At 31.6% G+C, this 18,598-nt stretch overlaps 3 protein-coding genes across 8 annotated transcripts; 2 read left to right on the top strand and 1 right to left on the bottom strand.

Moving 5' to 3' along the window:
• Positions 1–6: 6 nt before the first annotated feature.
• LOC125052303 (protein FMC1 homolog) lies at positions 7–1,364 on the top strand. Of its 6 annotated transcripts, none has more exons than XM_047653058.1 (3): positions 7–111; positions 259–405; positions 949–1,364. In XM_047653058.1, exon 3 carries the CDS (start codon positions 956–958, stop codon positions 1,277–1,279), a length of 324 nt encoding a protein of 107 aa, XP_047509014.1. In that variant the 5' UTR covers positions 7–111; positions 259–405; positions 949–955; the 3' UTR covers positions 1,280–1,364. The 6 variants fall into 6 exon arrangements, with proteins under 6 accessions (XP_047509014.1, XP_047509013.1, XP_047509009.1 ...); XM_047653057.1 differs by having other exon boundaries at positions 15–111; positions 259–322; positions 832–1,364; XM_047653055.1 differs by having other exon boundaries at positions 18–111; positions 259–322.
• LOC125052302 (short/branched chain specific acyl-CoA dehydrogenase, mitochondrial) lies at positions 1,353–13,844 on the bottom strand. Its single transcript, XM_047653052.1, has 9 exons — positions 13,709–13,844; positions 13,506–13,623; positions 7,973–8,073; positions 6,623–6,829; positions 6,164–6,334; positions 3,444–3,607; positions 3,030–3,174; positions 2,362–2,497; positions 1,353–1,693 (listed from the first exon to the last, which is right to left on the bottom strand). Exons 1-9 carry the CDS (start codon positions 13,736–13,738, stop codon positions 1,515–1,517), a joined length of 1,251 nt encoding a protein of 416 aa, XP_047509008.1. The 5' UTR covers positions 13,739–13,844; the 3' UTR covers positions 1,353–1,514.
• Positions 13,845–14,856: 1,012 nt separating this feature from the next.
• LOC125052434 (activator of 90 kDa heat shock protein ATPase homolog 1) lies at positions 14,857–18,179 on the top strand. Its single transcript, XM_047653281.1, has 4 exons — positions 14,857–15,501; positions 15,989–16,522; positions 16,930–17,090; positions 17,677–18,179. The coding sequence occupies exons 1-3, from the start codon at positions 15,145–15,147 to the stop codon at positions 17,059–17,061; spliced, it is 1,023 nt and encodes a 340-aa protein (XP_047509237.1). The 5' UTR covers positions 14,857–15,144; the 3' UTR covers positions 17,062–17,090; positions 17,677–18,179.
• The last annotated feature ends 419 nt before the right edge of the window (positions 18,180–18,598 follow it).

Below are 18,598 nucleotides of genomic sequence, written 5' to 3'. Positions count from 1 at the left end.
AACGAGTTTCAACTTTCAAATGAAAAATTCAAAATGTCAAGTCACAAACATGACAGTGATGGTTTTCAAATAGTTTCATCGAAAAAATCATTTAAAAACAAATCCACAAAGGTACCAAGACAACAGTGTGATTTACTAAAATCTAAGTCGCTTAATATTGATATTGAAAAATCTTACAAGTATGTATACGAGAAATATTTGTATCGATATTTTAAGGTTATGTTTTGGTGTATGAATAAAAATGTATTTCTTTTTTAGAAAAATCATATCTGCTGTGGACGTGTTAAAGGATTCTCAATTTTCTAAAGACGTAATTAAATCAGTGAGTAACATTGTATTGGATAGACAGATCGTAGAGCTGGTTTGTTTTGGTCTTGGAAGTATAGGAGAATGCAATATTTCAAGGTATCAACTAGCATTACTACTGTGTCTAAAGGACGCTTTTGAAATAGATAATATACTTGTCCACGATCCAATTTTTAGTACGCAAGAGTGCGATCTTTTAAAACGCTTAAAACTGACTGTAATTGAGAAAAACAGTGAAGGCGATTATGTAATATCTAAACAAGGTGTAACTTTTGTCTATTTACCTCACTGTCCTAAGCAATTAACGAATAATTTTCTCTGGAGCAACTGGAATACACATTTGGAAAATTGCATTCTGCTATGTAATAGTTTTACATCACTTATAGAAAATCAACTAAGTAGAGTCCTATCAGAATCTGTTCCATATATACAGAACATATTTTCTTACACAACTGAGGTCTCCTTAGAAAATAATTTTGTGTACAAAGATATTTTTAATGATACTTCAATACATTACTTTCCAAGTGATAAGTTAAAATTGGCTCCCGTTGACTTCTGGTTGCAACAAAAAAAGCCAGAATACAAAGACACTGAAGAGTTTATTACATCTCTTATGATTGAGAAATTAAAAATTGTTTGAAGGTCTGAAATGGCATCAATTTCATCAAAAACTGCATTGACAACTCTACGACAACTGTTATCAGAGTTACGTAAGCAGAGTTCAAGTCCAAAGTTAGCTGAGAACCAAATGGCAAGATACATATTGAGCCAATACCGGAAGTACCAAACAACAGACCAGCAACTTTGTAAAGCAGCAGATGAAATGCATTTTAGGGCTAAAAGCTATTGTGAATACCTTCACAATGCTAGACGCTATAGGGAAATAAATACCGAGTTCAAAGGAAAAGGGGAGAGGACAGTGGGAGAAACTGCCAATATGGTGGGGTTTAAAATGCCTCATGATCCTAAGTGAATATATCAGAATTATAAATTTTGGAGTAGCTCAGTGTACAAATGTAAATCTTTTTGCTTTTAATTAAAACAAATTTTGATTTAAATGCTAGTTTATTATTTACAAAGTATAAAAAGTGCCCCAAAAATGGTACAGTCTTTTATAGTTAACATAATTTGCAATTTAATACATATATAATTTCATGTGAATATAATATTAAAAAAAATGTAAATATATGAAACAGTAAATATCTTTATTATTGTGTATATTGCTTTTCAATAAGCTTAGCTATAGTCTGTAATTGCATATTACTGGTTCCTTCGTAGATGGTTCCAATTTTAGCATCTCGGTAGAATTTCTCTTGAGGGAAATCTCTTGTGAATCCAACACCACCCATGAAGTCTATGCATTTTGATGTTAGGGTCTGAGCAATTTCTGTAACAGAATTAAACCCATATATACACTATACCACATATACACCCATATATACACAGCTTATCTAGCTCTTATATAAGAAATATAAAAGTGTAAATACAACTTTACAGAAGGAGACCAATTCTAATTCAGTAAAACAATGTAGAAAGTAATGTAATAAGAGAGATTGAACTGACGTACAGGCCTAATCTATGTTTTGTGATTTATAGACTTGTTAATTGTAATAACTTCTAAATATATCTTTAAAAAGTATCTCTTATTGTTGCCTCTAAGATATGCAGCATGAGCCACTAGAATATCACAAAAGCAGTCGCTAGATCAATTTTACGTGTTCATAAAAGGCATGGGTTTACCGTTTATTCAAATTCCAAAGAGTTCATTTTTCTATTTTTCTTGTTTAAAATTTGCATTTTAACTTTTAAGTATATTTTAATTTCTCTCGGCGTTTGAACCCATGACTTATAGTCGTACTTATTAACCACTACACCCACGGTCACTATTAATTATAATTGTCAATATAAACAATTGTAAAACTACATAATAGTTCACACATGCACCCGATAGATGGCGATTTAGTCAATGAAAATACCTATTAGTAATAAAAAATAATAACGTCATTAAAAATAATAATACGTCCTAAAGAGGTGTATGAAGTTAAGTAAAAATACCTGAGGCAAAATATTTAGCCATGGCGGCCTCCTTCACAAAATCCATTCCGTTTTCTTTTAATCGCGCTGCGTTGTATGTGAGCAGACGTGCTGCTTCCAACTGCGTCTGATGGTGAGCTATTTGATAGCTTATACCCTGAAAATTCATTATTTTGATTTCTATATCTAATTTACCTCTCGTAATTGCTACGGAGAAATGTCTCAGGGACTAATATGAAAGAATTTTTTTATGAATTAAATCGAAAAAATCAGTTTTAAAACTCAATCAGGAAATCCAATGAAAATCAATTATTATAAGTATACTAGCAAACTCGGCGAACTCCGTTTCGCCACCAGATTGCTTCGTTTTATGTAACATTTCGTTTGGTGATCCCGCTTTTCTGATGAATTTTTTCCTGAATTTTTTGCTATAAACCTCACGGAGCCCGAGACCTTTCCAACGAATGCAAAACCGTGGAAATCGGTTCGTGCGTTCTAGAGTTATAGCGTCAGGAAGGAAAACCCGACTTATTTTTATATAGTAGATATGTAATATAAAGAAAGAATTCTAAACGTCAGGATGTCGGGTTACCAAAACTTCTAAGCAAAAAGGCAGCAGGCTTACTCTAAAAAGCTACATAATGCAAGAAAACAAGAATAGTAAAAATAAATTATCGTTTTAATAATACCTGATAAGCATAAATCTTATTTCCGAACTGTTTTCTTTCCAATGTATAGGGAATGGTGGCGTCCATGCAGCCTTGACATAGCCCTATCATCTGCGCAGCGATACCTATACGGCCTTCATTAAGGAAACCAGCTGCGTATTTGTACCTAAAATATTTTACATATTTTATCTTCTGCTTATGATAATAAACAACATTCAATAGCTATTTAGGGTTTATTGTGAGATTCAGAGTCAAAATTTAGCGCCAACTATGTGTGTGTCAAAATTCTATACGTTTTTGACACATGACAGTCGCTCTAAGTTTCGACTTAAAATCTTACCTTTAGAGCAATTAGGTTTTGAAATAATTAGTTTTTGAAGTAATGGTATAGATAATGTAATATTTTTTACGAAATCATATCAAAATGAAGCTTACCCTTTTCCATATTCTCCAAGGATGTTTTCTTCAGGGATTTTGACGTTATCAAAATGTACCATACATGTGCCTGATGCACGTATACCCAATTTGTTTTCCGGCTTCGCCACGGTCAGACCTGGAGTATCTCGCTCTACTATGAAACAGGTGATTCCTTTGTAGCCCTAAAAAGATAATCTTGTTAATAATAGACCTTGCTAAGTCCGTTTGAATAGTTTTATACTCAATAACAAAGCGCCTGTTTTAAGACATCATCTAACGACGGAAAACAGTGCTGCCACAAACTTGGACTTACATGGTACGACAACTGAATTTAAAATCGCCTGTTATCGCGCCCTACAAGGTCAAATACAGTCGTACAAAAATAGCTGTATGTTCTGTGGACATCGAGATTTTGATATGATATTGACGTTAGTAAAAAATTTAAGCTCTCAGAACATATTGAAGTTCTACATTAGACAAATTTCAACCCTACATCAATGTATTAAGTGTTGTTATTAAATAAATAAGATATTATTATTGAGTATTTAGGTTAAACAATATCACGTGTTATGTAATAAATGTTCATTGTGGTTGATAAAAGTATCAATAGTAATTGTAATTTCATCATTAATTGTATTGCCGACGTCACTCGAATCATTTTAAATAAACGATCAATATTTGTTATTTAGGTATTTTATTACGTATTTACATTGCTAAGATAATAAAATTTAACAATAGTTTAACCTATGTTTTCTTTTAATTTCTTTAGTTGAGCAAGTACCAAAATAATTACAATTAATCAAAATCTATTTGCAAAAGATAAAATTTGGAATAAATCACATTTGTATTTCCAATAATTAGGTTAATTTTATTTAAAGACCTAGAATCTAGATCATATAAATTATAACCAAATTGGATTCAATACAGTTTAGCGGCTTAGTCAAAGCGCAATAAACAAACGGCAACTTTGGCATTAAGATTATTCAATGTTTTATGATTGAAATAGATCGTAAACATGTTTTTGATTGCAGCTCGTTGTGGAATTTCACAAACAAAATTACAATGAAGAATTGATATCAAGTATATATATGTTTTAATGAAATGTATTTTAACAAGAATTCATGGAATATTTCTTCATGTTTATAATTTGGTAGTACTGCCTATGTTGGTGAAGTAGCATTCTAACTATACAAATTACAATATTAAGGATATTATAAAAAAAAACATGTGTGTGTCCACGCGTTAGAAGTTATAGGTACTTCTTTGGCGTAACAAGATAAAAATCTTTTTAAACATTTTATCTTTCGCCTTTTTCTACGGTTGTAGAAAAAACGACACTAACAATAGAAAATTTATTTATTACATTTAAAGCTTTATTATAACGCATTATCTAGTTAAATAAAGTTTATTTAAATATAAAAACAAAATATTTCTATGCTAACTTCAGGGTGTCGGTTTTTTGGGACGGTGTGCGCGCGCATCGTTAAAATTTACTCTCATTTTTCCCTAACGCGCCAAAAGAAGTTACATAACTTCAAAAATGTTTTAACTAGATCGATTATTCGCGTCAACCATACCAATCTTTTCTCTTTATTAAACCCCGAGATTATGCAAGTCCTATAAATTCCTCTTTTAATTAAATAACAATTATTTCTTAAATTCAATAACCAATAGTAAGCTTGCTAAGTTATTGATTAAATTAGGAAGCGATGGGAAAATTTTGTAATGATACCAATACAGATAAGCTTTGGAAACTTTTACAAATTGTTAAAATTCCTAACATCGTTAACAAAATAGACTAATGTTGATGATGATAGGTAAATAATTACTGGTAAATAAACGGTGGAAAATTTTAATCATCATGGGAATAATATGTGCGTAGTTCAAATATTGAATCGATTTCTTATTGAAGACAAGCGTAATTTATTTTTATACATCAATGAAGTTTTATTTGTGTTTTAAAAATCTGTCGTGATTTCTTGCTAAAAAACAATTAGGATCCTCCTACTGTCTTGGCGAAGGATAGGAAACTATAGTAAGAATGTCAGCTACCTACCTAGTAGTAAAAAAAACAATATGACTTTATAAAAAGACATATATGTTACAAAATAAAGACTGAAGGAAAATGAATCGATTCCAATAAAATTGAGTAAGTTTATTTGTTATGTTGAACGTCCTAATATCAAAATGGAATTATTGTTGTTGTGTTGACTAGTCCAATATTTATCGAGAAAGCTATATAACATCACGACCGAATCATATATTTATTATATAAAACCTATCATAAAAGCAAACATTGACGTTCTTCAATTAATTGAGGCTAATCTAATATATAAAATTCTCCTGTCACAATGTTCGTTCCCATACTCCTCCGTAACGGCTCGACCGATTCTTATGAAATTTTTATGCATATCCAGTAAGTCTGAGAATCGGCTACTATCTATCTTGCAAACCCCAAATTTTTTTTTTTTGTTTTTTTTATGATACAGTATACAAAAATAGATACAACCCCTAATTTTAACCCCACTACGATCAACCGCTATTTTCGATTATAGTAGATAGTTATTTCTATTGAACTAAAAAAATGTTCAATAGAAAAAATATAATTGGCAAAACAACGTTTGCCGGGTCAGCTATAGTAGTATATATATTATATATACTATGGAAATGCTACTTGTTTGAAGTAAATTAATATTGAGAAAATAGCGAATTAAGAGAGTATAAAACTAGATTCTTACTTTTGATGGATCAGCATTGGCCATCACCAGGAATACGCCGGCGACATCGGAGTTTGAGATCCACATCTTGGAGCCGTTGATGATGAAGTGGTTGCCCTCTTTCTTGGCGACGGTCTTCAGCGAAAACGCATCAGAGCCTGATGTTGGCTCTGTGAGGCAGAAACTTCCGGCCTAAAAAGTATTTTAATATATTATTTGTATTTTTAAATAATTGTATAATGCTTTTGTATACCAATACACACAATACACCATATAGATATTTTTCCATGTTATTAATAATTACTTACGCCATAAAGTTTTAGAGGGAACACATTTTTCGAAGCCAAAAAAATGGTGAGAAACAGACATTTTTAGTTAAAGTAATTGTGCTTTTTATTTTGTTTTCAGATGCCTTTGTCTAATACAAGTTATATGATCTCCCAGACAATAATTATAGCTAATTAGTTCAAAAACACTCACATATTCCGTACACAACTTTGTTAAGTATTTCTTCTTCTGTTCTTCGGTACCTAACTTCATGAAGAGAGAATTGACAAGCGTGTTATGTATGTCCACGTAGGCTGCAACAGATGGATCCACTCGAGAGAGCTCTTCCACCACTAGCATCATTGTGAGGAAACCACACCCCGAACCGCTATATTCTTCTGGTGTTTCTATACCCATGAGCTAAAAATATGTTTATACATTTACGTTATACCTACTATATATAACTTAATTAGGAAGAGCAGCTGGCCCTATGTGTCTACGTAAAGCTAGACACCGTGAAGAGTGGAAGCTCTTAGAGGAGGCCTATGTCCAAAGACAAGCTGTAGGTATAGCAGAAATTAACTAGCTTGCCGATTATTTTTTAATGTTAATCATTAATACTTCACATTTTTATGTAAAAGTATGTATAAGTATTTACAGCAAAAAGGCTATTAATACTATATTATTATTACATATAACTTCAAATGCAAAAAAAAATGTCTCTTTGTTTATTACTGTGCACCGGTAAAGAATCTTGACATAAAATAATGTTTGAAAATAAATTACTCCTGAGACTCTTTGCTCCTGAGTCTAAACAGTTCGGATGACGTGTTCGTAAAGTTCATTTTATAAATATGTAGAGAAATAATTATATTTCTTAGATTAGATTCTTAGAAAGACGCTAGTTTTAGCCTGTCGTTTTAAATTTTAATTCGAAGATTTTTTTTGTTAGAATATTTGGATTATAAAAGTTTCAAGTAAACTCTAAATGTTGTTTCTTAAAATACATATTTCAGCAACACATACGAATAGTGAATTTTGATATATCTAGTATATCGACTATTAACCGAATCCCACACTTGAAAAGAAATATTCATATGTTTGAAAAATATAAAGTCATGCCCTGACGTTACACGTACAGCCTAAAGGCAGCAAACCGTAATCATTATAAAATTTAGTGAAATAAACGTTAAAACTTAGAGTACAAATAATCAAATGTGCTCTGATATACATTTGATATAAGGTGATATCGCAGATATACATTTGAACCTAAACGCAGATATATTAAATATTGATATCACTCGACGTTGCGAGTACCTACTTTAGCTGTCTCTTGCTGACCACGAGTATCGTATATTTAAGATAGATATAATAATATACCATTATATTAAAAGTACAATAATCTCAATAAAATTCAACTCAATAATTTTTGCTAAAAAATATTCTTGGGTATTGATTTTTTCTATATATTTCCAAATGCTCTTGCAAGCATGGCATTATCAAATTTCTTGGTACTATAGAAAATATACAATAAATGTAATTAAAGTACGATGGAATACTTACACCATTATCAAACAGCATTTGCCTAATTCCCTCGTCGATTTTGTGCTCATCTTCCATTTTCTTGACCAAAGGTGCGATTTGATCTGTTGCAAGTTTCCGAACTGCGAACAAAATTTTTAATTATATTATATTTTACAGATAATATAATAATAACATGTTTTGAATTTCAAAACCGTATAAGTCGGTATACAAAATTGTTCCCCAGAGACCTAGAACCCTTAGGTTAAAGGAAGAAAACCAAGCTAGAGTCTCTCACTTTTCCTGTATCGTAGAACCTTCATATCACCTTCAGAATCGTTTATTTGTTATATCATACATCTAATCTATGTCTACATTTAAAAAATAAATTCAACAAATAAAGATACCGTATTTAAATTTTCTTCTATACTGTCACAATCTATGGTAATGAATAAACTCTATTTTATAACCAAATGAAAGTGCATAATTAAATTATATAGTCGTGAGGAAAGAAAAGTATTTTTACAGCGGTCTTTTAATCTATAGAAACACTGTTGGTACAACCCTTGGTTTTGGCTTAAAATTTCTGTATCGGGAAAAAAATTGGCCAGTAAATGATCAATTTCTGTGTGCAGCCTTGCGATTCTGAAACTCACTTTTCGAACTCACACAGCGGTTTTCATAGCGTAAAATGACTGCTTTACGACTGATTTGAGCGCGTCCGCGGCTATGAAAACCGCTGTGTGAGTTCGAAAAGTGAGTTACAGAATCGCAAGGCTGTACTTTGCTACGTTTTATGGAACGTGCTAGTTCTGTATGAGCAAGTATTTTGCGCACAACAGATGCATGGCACTGCCGGGGTTAGAACGCTTCTAATTTGTTTTTTTGTCAATATCGCCTATTACAGATAAACAATACCACCAGACATTATATTTAAGTATTTTATACACATTGGACGTAACACTATTATTATTACAATAGCCACATATTTTGACTAAGGTGGATGGAACTTGTGTGTGAGCAGTGTTGGCTTCAGCGTTTGACTATCATCCCTGAGGTCGTAGGTTCGATCCCCGGCGGTGCACCAATGGAGTTTGATTCTATGTGCGCATTTAAGATTCGCTCGAAAGGTGAAGGAAAACAACTTGAGGAAACCGGCTTGGAAGCTGATTACCTATTTGTCTATTAGATTGATAAGTGATACTGATACAGATACAATCAATCTTAGACCCATATGTAGAAAAAGGTTGTAGTGCCACTGATTTATTTATTTATTGATTAAATTAAAATAAAATAAAAAAATGTCAAAAACGAATACATATATTCTGTTAAATGACTCTTAGTAACCGAAAATTGATAATGTGATAAGACCTTGTTTTGAATAGATAAGAAATGTGTTGCGTAATATTTTTAAACAAACAAGCGTTAAAATGTTTATTTATCTATATAAAATACACCCGAAGTAGTTCTCGAATATTTCACAAGAAATATGAGATAAAATAATAACTTTAAATAAAGAAAAGTATCAAATTTTTGTGTAACTGGAATTTTCAGATAACAATATTTCCAGATAGATTACTTGGCCTCCGAAATAATTATTATGAAAATATAATAATTATTATTATATTTTATAATAATAATTATTATAATATATAATATAATAATTTACATATATTTTAATTACACCGTTTTGCTGAAAATATTGAGATTTTTGCCTCTTTGTATTTATTCCAAAATACTTTTGAAATTTAGTATAAATTAATTAATTTTATAAATATTTAAACTTTTTTGCCTTCGCTATATGAAGAGTCTGCTATATATGGTCAAAAATTCAAACTTAAATGTATCCTCAAATAAAAAAGGCGCACTTTTAAGTCTTACTAAAGTAATATGGAAACCTTGTTTTTGTTGTTACGTAATTTGTGAAGGAAGGGTCACAAATATGCGTCAAAAATACATTTAAGTAGTAATAAATAGTCTGGAGTATTATAGATTTTTGATAGTTCAGTTTTTCAGTTAGCCACGCTTGAAGTTTAATTTGTTTTAATTTGTCTGTTGGTTTCGAAGCTTAATATTAATTGTATAGAATCGTGCATTTTTATGATTAAATTTGGGGGGAAAACATCTCTGCGGTGATCACACTTAAGTATGTCCAAGGATGTAGACTCTAGTAGGTAGTCAAGATTTGAATAACTCCAGTAGATCCGAACGCAAGCTAAATGCTATTTAAATCAGTCGTTAACTAATGGGGCATTAAATTTAATGATAGAAGTTATATTTTTCGGGAAATTTGTGGATGATTTATATAGAATTTAACACACGTGGAAATCTACAGAGATCGTCACGGTCAAATATTATCTAATTCGAACTGATAACCTCATTTTTGCAGTCAGTTAAAAATATAACATACTACAGAATTCGCTTACACATGACATAATAGATAGGCTTTATCAGACTAAATTAACGGATTGTATTATCGGGTTTTTATTGAGTCGTCATTTTGAAATGATTATTATTTTGATTATTTCTATTTAATCTTCAGAACGGTAAATATTGTGTTACGTAACTGCTTACGTATTTATATTTTTTTTTCATTGAAATATTATAATGTTTAAATTAATGACCCTTTTCGTATTTCTCTTAGATGGATATATCTTTTATTCTTTATACGATACGTAGTTCGATTAATATTTAAATGCTTTTCATTGTATAATATAAGTTAGTTATATAGATAGTACATTTCACAGAACTTTTTTAATAAAATTATAATGACTTCAAGCACAAAATCTCTGTTTTATTTTATATTAATTGGTCCATTGAACGGAATCAGCAAAGCCGAGCCTGTCTAATTGAATATTAATCTCTTAATTGACCTTGAGATTAAAGTGGGTGTGTTGATATATTATTGATTGACCTTTGATGTCATCGGAGTGCCTGGTCTGCCGATTCCCGGTTAAATAAATAAAGAAAATTGTTCCCAGTTGAACGAACGATTAAAACGAGAGGAAATATGACCTATTGGCGGATACTGGGAACTTCGTTCCCAGACGATAATATTATAATACAGTAACTGTCATGTATTTCACACAAAAACGTTTTAAGCTGCTTTTTCAATAATGCAGTGAAGGAAATAGTCTAATATGAATCGGTGGACATTTTCAGTAACTCCATGTTGACCTTTAGTTTTTGTGACCTTGCATTCTTAATAATCCACGATTATTTAGTTTTATTTCGCTTTATTATATTGTTACCTAATTAAAATTTTCGACCTTTTGACTTCTTGAAACCTTGCAACTTCTGCAGTCCCCTACTCAATATAGTATCGGGCTACTCAATTGCGAGGATAGCGCTGCGCCTGATTCGTAAGTTCTCATGTCATTTTCACACGCATGTATCACATTTCTGACATATGATAAATCTTCGTTTTAACACGAGTAATGTTTCAGAGTACAAATAAAATAAAATTTTAAAGATTCTACATTATTTACTAAACATGATAATTAATTGTGTCTATTAAAAGGTATATTGCCCTATAATGCGCCCGAATGTTTATAACTTCTATAGTCTCAATTAAATCCTATGTAATTAGTGATTGTATGACCTTGTACTAACTGAAATGGGTATTTTGTTACGTGAAATATTATCGTGAATATAAGGCCGATGCTATTTACATAAGATAGTCTCGCTTGATTATTTAATACTACAATAACATTTCGGTCGTAGAGTACATCTTTACGGCTTCATAGCATTCAGCCCTGCGATTCTGTAACTCACTTTTCGAACTCACACAGCGGTTTTCGCATCGGCGGTGGCTCTGAAATCAGTCTTGAAGCAGTCATTTTATGATTTGGCATTCTAATAATAATAACCTTTTCAGAATGACAAATCATAAAATGACTGCTTCACGACTGATTTGAGAGCGACCGTCGATGCGAAAACCGCTGTGTGAGTTCGAAAAGTGAGTTACAGAATCGCAGGGCAGTCCCGGCTTCGCACGGCTAGATATTTATTTAATTTATTGATATGTAATAGTCATATGGACATAAGTCGGAGATGTTGATGTACCATAAAATTGTAGTACATCACTTTAATCTATTCTCAACAGTTTCTGCAACGATAGTGTATTTTTCACACCTTCGGTTACACTATCGAAGTTTTCGTGCGGACACCTAATTTTTTGAAAATATTCTAAATATTTTGGAGCCTATTCAAATAATCAAGTCTTTCATCTTTCTGATATTAGTGTAAATAGTGTAATAATAAATAAAAAATTCACTCAATGATCTATTGTTTTGCCATTAAATTTAAAATCTCTCACAGTCTTTGACGTTCGTATTCGTTATAGTCAAGGAACGTACAAAAAATATATTAGATTTGGTGCAGTCGTTTGGTAGTTATGCAGTACGCACATATTCGATCCGTTTTTATGACTATAGGTTAAATAAATACCAGAAAATTACATTGTCCTGTTTGGGCCTCCTATATTTGTGATGAGACTTATAGGTAGGTACTAATATTAAAAGGAATATAAAATCTGATATAAGATAGACATTTCTGAAATGAAAACATGTAACACACGTATAAATAAATATATAGTCCAAGATTTAAATTGTCGTAATGGTTTAAACGTTACCAAGAATCTCTTCTAGCCACCTCTTTACTTAAAAGTGTATACCATAGTGAGTTACACCATCGTGGAGAATCAAACAAATCTATTGTGGAAACTCTACAAAAATCCATAATATAATTACTAAATAGTTTTATTACTTTATATAATATATTCAAGATTGTTTTTCACAACGGCTACTAAATAGAATATATCTATACTGGTAATAGTCCTATTATCATTGTTATAATCGCGCCAACGAACAAAAATTATGAACGTCCTTGACTCTAAATGAAGGCTCGCTCGTATCAACCAGCTACGACCGTATAATGTATTGTTTTTATTCAAGAAGCCCGACTGTATTGATGATTTGACGAAGCAGCTTTGATATAAGATTATTGATAGAGATTAACCGACTCTTGTGAAACGTAAGCAGAGTAATAGAATAACTGCTGGAAAAAGTAAACAATAATGAGCTTATTGCTCTATTGTCTATATAGATACTTGCATCATCAACATACTAGCTTGTTTGTGAACATATTATGTTAGATAGTGTCTTCTCGAAATGGCGCTTCAACCGTTAGTCTTGGCCTTAGACCTTATTTTGTTTAAGTAAATACGTAAAACAAGTTGCGTGTTGAAAATCATTTGATTATCGGTATGGGGTAAAAAAGGGGGATTTGCAACACAGGATGGCAACATTAATAAAAAAAGCATTACTACATTATATCTTGTGATAAAATATTAACAAGGAATATTGAATTATTATTATTTTAACATCGCGATATGAACCTCTGAGGTTACAAAAGTAAACCTCTGGCAACGCTGATGCTTAAAACGTCAAGTGTATCTCGAGAATGTTTCTATAGGCTCAATATATGAAGAACTACCAATTACCATTTGAAAATTGGATTCGCAAATTTTGATATTTTTTGCAAAAAAGATAATTATCTATAAAAAATAACTTACTAGTATCCTTCATAGCGAGTTCATCCTCTGTCAACAATGTTAGAGGACGTGGTGCCTCTGAACTGTACTTCTGCGATTTTCCGGCTACGACAATAGGAGCCCGCCATTGCTCTAGAATCTGCAACAGGTGGATAAAAAATAACTTTGCGCCAGCCAGCAAGGCAAATATTTTGAAGTATATCAATAAAAAACACTTATCACACCTTGCTACCAATGCGGCGTATTGGGAACATTTTGTTTTATTTTATTTGCCAGTGCGCACGTTCCGTGCTGCCGACTTGAACCGGAATGGAAGGAAGACTGGTTCAATTATAATGTCAATACTATACGTTATCTCACTCACTCGGAGATAACTTTTTTTATTTGCCTACCTATGTAATAAATACCTATGTAACAAATTTCAAAAACCTCAAGTAGGTACTTATTTATAATTATTACTTATATATTATTTTGTTAGGTTTTGTAAATAACGATATTTATAATTCAATCTAAATTCTAGTCGATTAGTATATGTCTAGAAAACTGTTCCACTGTAGAAGTAGGTTATCCAATGTTATATATAGATACCCAGTATATTTTCTTCTTATTCATTGACATTTTAATAGTTCAAGCCGATACTTTACCAATTTTAAGTGTTTTACTATTTTATCTAACAATTAACAAAATATTGTAGGAAAAGATTTTGTTATAATTTACAATATTAAAAAAACGCCTACTACCTTGTAACAATAAGTTTTGGCATAATGAAATATGGCATTAAACTTTTGCAGGCGTTATATTTTATTGAAATATAGAGTGCACGAGGTACTTTTGAATGTAACAATAGCGTAATAATTTAACAATAATATTTAACATAAGGATATAATTTAGTAATATTAGTTATATTTTATGTTAAATCATCGATTAAGCGTGTAAGTTAATAGTACTAAAAGAATGCGTGTAATGGAACTAGATTACGATATCCCTTTTTGACATTTTCTAGAAACTTACCGAAAGCTCTGATTTGTTGCCAAATTTTGAAGTTACACAAATTATAGGGAATATAAAGATCGAATGAAACATAGAGTCTAAGGATCACAATTTTATGAGAGCAAATAAATAAGTCAATAATAAATATTAATATATCAGATATGTTCGGTTTTTAAATTTGTCAAGCTTCAATGAGTATTGTAGTACTACTTCGGGTGCTACACGTCGATCGATAAAATTATTTTATATTTATTATACATACTTGTTTAATTTTAAAACGTAACTTACGTAAAGTTCTTGGTTTTGTTAATTGTAGTACAGGCAAATTACAAATTTCGTATGATTAATTTGGCAACACTTACTTGTCAATCTGACATAACGCCAGCTGCCAGGGTGGGGGTTAAATTCGACTTACATGGTATACCATACGATTTTTCTCGAAGATTGTAATTTGTAAATCTGCATTTTACTTTTTCCTTTAAAGGAACCATTATCGTTTCTTGTATGACATAGCAACGGTTATTATTGTGTATGCATTGTTGTGTCACACCAATTGCAATAAATTATTAGAGAAAAGTGTAGTTTGTGCGAAGACCACATTAAAATCGCGTATCATTGAGACCTCGTGTTGTATTAAATACTTGCTTCTGGCACTGCACCGCATTGTAAAATGGCTAAATGGGGAGAAGGAGATCCTCGCTGGATCGTTGAGGAGCGGCCTGACGCCACAAACGTGAACAATTGGCATTGGACAGAAAAGAATGCAGGTCCATGGTCCAAGGACCGACTTAAAGAGTTATTAAATAACTTAAAAATAGCTCAGAATGGTATCGATTGTAACATAACAGAGGTAGAAAAATTAGATGGTGAAGCTTCCGCCAACAACAGGAAAGGAAAGTTAATATTTTTTTATGAGTGGGACATCAAATTGAAGTGGGAAGGTTTGTTGGCTGGTTCTGCAGATAAGATTAAAGGTGAAATCCATATACCGAATTTATCTGAAGAAAATGATGTCAGTGAAGTTGATGTGAGTAATCATTAATCTATCATACACATAAAGCTTTAATATTAAGGTTAAAAATCAAACTGAATTAACTCTTTCTTATACAAAACTGTCGCTTTTATAACTTTACTGTGAATAGGGTTTGTTTGCTGTTAATTTTTATATTTTGTACTTTACTCATAATATATTCTTATTAAATAGAAGAGGTAGAATAACCTCAGTAATATTCACCAAGTTCTTTTGAGTTTTTACTATGAATTTTCTTTTTTATTTCTTTAAAATATAAATTACACATATTTCAATGTACAAGTGTGTCTTAAAAAGATAAAAGATTGTAAATTGAAAAAACTGTAAATTCTAGTACTGATATTAACCTATCAATTATTATAATCGTTACAGAAAGTAGTTTTGTCTGAACAATGTGTATACAAAATCTAATGAATTGTCTTAATTATATAAAAAAAAGTTACCTTGTCACCACAAGCTACTAACATATTAAATTAAATTTCAGATGACTGTGACGATAAAAAGTAGTGGTGATGAAGCCCAGCGGGTGAAAGCATTTATGCATAGCATAGGGAAAGATATTATCCGCAACCAACTAACGGAGTACATCCGAAGCCTCAAGGAAGAGTTCTCAAAAGGCTTAATTCTCCCAAAAAAAGGTGAAACTCAAGTAAAACCAGATAATGTGTCTACTATTACTAGTGGATTTAACAAAAAAGTTAACATGGAACCAATAGTCTCAGCTCCAAAACAAGTTGGCTGTAAACTTGATACTAAGAATATTGAGATAACAGAGACATTCCAATGTCGTGCCCAAGAGTTTTATGATGCCCTGACTAGAATAGAGATGGTTACAGCTTTCACACAGGGACATGTTAAGTTGGAGGCAGAGAAAGGTGGTAAATTTACCCTATTTGGTGGAAATATATCTGGTGAATTTAGGGAGTTGGTGCCCGGAAAGAAAATTGTGCAATATTGGAGATATAAACAATGGCCAAAAGAACATTTCTCTGAGGTTACATTTAATATTGAGGAGAAGGTAAGATTTAAAAAAAAATCTATAATTATTCTGGAGTTATTCTGTGTCAAAACCCAGTAACCATTTGACAAATAAACAAATAAATATTGGTCTATCTTTTATATGTGTCTCTCAGACTTAGGTTTTTCAGAAAGTGTTTGTGAGAAATTGCTTACTAGAAATTACTTGATTACTTTTCCAGAACCCAATTTTCCTGAGTTGTGGGATCAGGGAAAACATGACCGTCCTAAAATTTGTTACATTTCACGTGACTTGTTTTTTTCATGACAGCATAAACACATGAAGATATAAATATATGAAGATCAAATAGGAACATTAAACAGTCTTTTGATTTGACCTTTCTAAATTTGGAATACTGTACAAGTTTTCTAGTACTTGTGTTGATATTTTAAAGATACATTTTCCAGGATGACAATACCCTAGTTACACTAAAACAGGACCTGGTTCCGGCGTCAGAAGTAGAACAGACCCGAGAAAACTGGAAACGCTATTACTTTGACAGTATCAAGAGAGCATTTGGCTTTGGAGCCTTCCTGTGATTTTGTACTACATGCTTAGATAATTCTAGGTAAGTGAGTTAACCACAGGGTAGGCAACAAGATGTTAAAAATTATTTTATTGTACTTAAAGACTTGGCTTAGATAGAATAACCTTTTTTTTTACTTGATCCCAGTAACATAATTGCCACAATATTTTACATTAACATATAAAACAAATGAAGAATAAGTGCTATTTTCTTACTAGTTTAATTCTTATTGTATGAGGGCCATATATATCTGGTTAAGATAAAGGCTTTCTTAGTTTTATGACAGAGTATTAAATTTGGCAGAGTTTATAGCAGTTAACAGTTAATGCTATTGTTCTACATAAGTGCAAACATTTTATTTCTAAATTTTAATAATAAAAACCAGTGGAGCAGTACAATACAAAAAAGGTTGTAACCTTATAGTGGAGTGAACCTATTTCTGTATCTGTATTGTGGTGGTCAGACTATCTGCCTGACGCATGCAGTCCATTTTTGGGTCCAAAGCAAGTTCCCCACAATGTTTCCCTTCACCTATGTTCGAGTTTTAAATACACATGAAAAAGAGTTCATAGCACAGTAATAGGCCAAAACTGCTCACCGTATCATAAATATTTATTTTCTATTCCAGGAACAATTTAGGAAAGGACTTTGGTAAATTGTCCTCAAGAAGAAATGTGCAAGTCATATGTGATTTAAATCATTGTTTTAAATCGACGGCAACAAACTTAACATGCAAAGTACTTAAAGTACGAACTAATTCTATTGTATTAGTAATAAGCGGTATAGCTTGCATTTTGTTGCACTTGCAGCTTGCACTGTTAGGTATGTTTATCGAACAGTTGAGTTTCTATGAATTGTAATTAACTTTGTCAAACATTTCGAAATAGGCTTCAATGTTTGTATTTAAATGTAATTGAGTTATTTATTATTTCTTTTTATTCACTCTTGAAACTTATTATTAATTAGATATACAAGCATTATTAATGATATCTAAGTGTGTAAGTAATTATTATATAAAATGAGTTTTGTTGCCGTCGAATCCGCTGCGTTTTGCCGATTTGTATTGCTTACTATCTCAGTAGCTGATTGTGTTTATAAACTGGGTTTGTCAATAAAATATGTTAGGCTTAATTTGGTTGTTTTATTTTTCAATTTAATTACGGCTATGAAACAAACATGATAATGAGTTAATTACAAATATAGTTATTGGATTTTAGTATCTATTGTGTACTAATAATAGTAGGGGAGCCCAAGCGGGAATCAAAATCAAAATCAAATCAAAATACGTTTATTCAATTTAGATGCTTCTTAGAGCATGCTTATGAATGTCAACAACGTTTACAAAATTTACGAAAGAGCAGGACTACGCCAATTCCGGGATTTAGTAGTACAGCGTGGCAGATTAAAATACAGGGAGATACCTTGTACCCGGTTAACTCTACCAAATATGAGCCTCATAGATATGGCCGCCCGTCAAGGATAAACGATCAGATTAGTAAAAATATAAAATCATCAGACTTTCTCGAGCGCGTCAGATTAGGGTAGGGTGA

This window comes from Pieris napi, chromosome 9, assembly GCF_905475465.1.
Source record: "Pieris napi chromosome 9, ilPieNapi1.2, whole genome shotgun sequence".
Taxonomy (NCBI): domain Eukaryota; kingdom Metazoa; phylum Arthropoda; class Insecta; order Lepidoptera; family Pieridae; genus Pieris; species Pieris napi.
Note: the sequence above shows the minus strand (reverse complement) of the source record. Positions and strands in the feature narration are given on the sequence as shown.

Coding starts and splice junctions, on each gene's coding strand:
- LOC125052302 (XM_047653052.1), bottom strand. CDS start 13,738: ATGTTCCCAATACGCCGCATTGGTAGCAAG. Junction 3,608..6,163: donor CCAATGCTGATCCATCAAAA/GTAAGAATCTAG, acceptor TTATCTTTTTAG/GGCTACAAAGGAATCACCTG. Junction 3,175..3,443: donor CTTGGAGAATATGGAAAAGG/GTAAGCTTCATT, acceptor AAAATATTTTAG/GTACAAATACGCAGCTGGTT.
- LOC125052434 (XM_047653281.1), top strand. CDS start 15,145: ATGGCTAAATGGGGAGAAGGAGATCCTCGCTGGATCGTTGAGGAGCGG. Junction 15,502..15,988: donor ATGATGTCAGTGAAGTTGAT/GTGAGTAATCAT, acceptor ATTAAATTTCAG/ATGACTGTGACGATAAAAAG. Junction 16,523..16,929: donor CATTTAATATTGAGGAGAAG/GTAAGATTTAAA, acceptor TACATTTTCCAG/GATGACAATACCCTAGTTAC.
- LOC125052303 (XM_047653053.1), top strand. CDS start 34: ATGTCAAGTCACAAACATGACAGTGATGGTTTTCAAATAGTTTCATCG. Junction 180..258: donor GATATTGAAAAATCTTACAA/GTATGTATACGA, acceptor TTTCTTTTTTAG/AAAAATCATATCTGCTGTGG.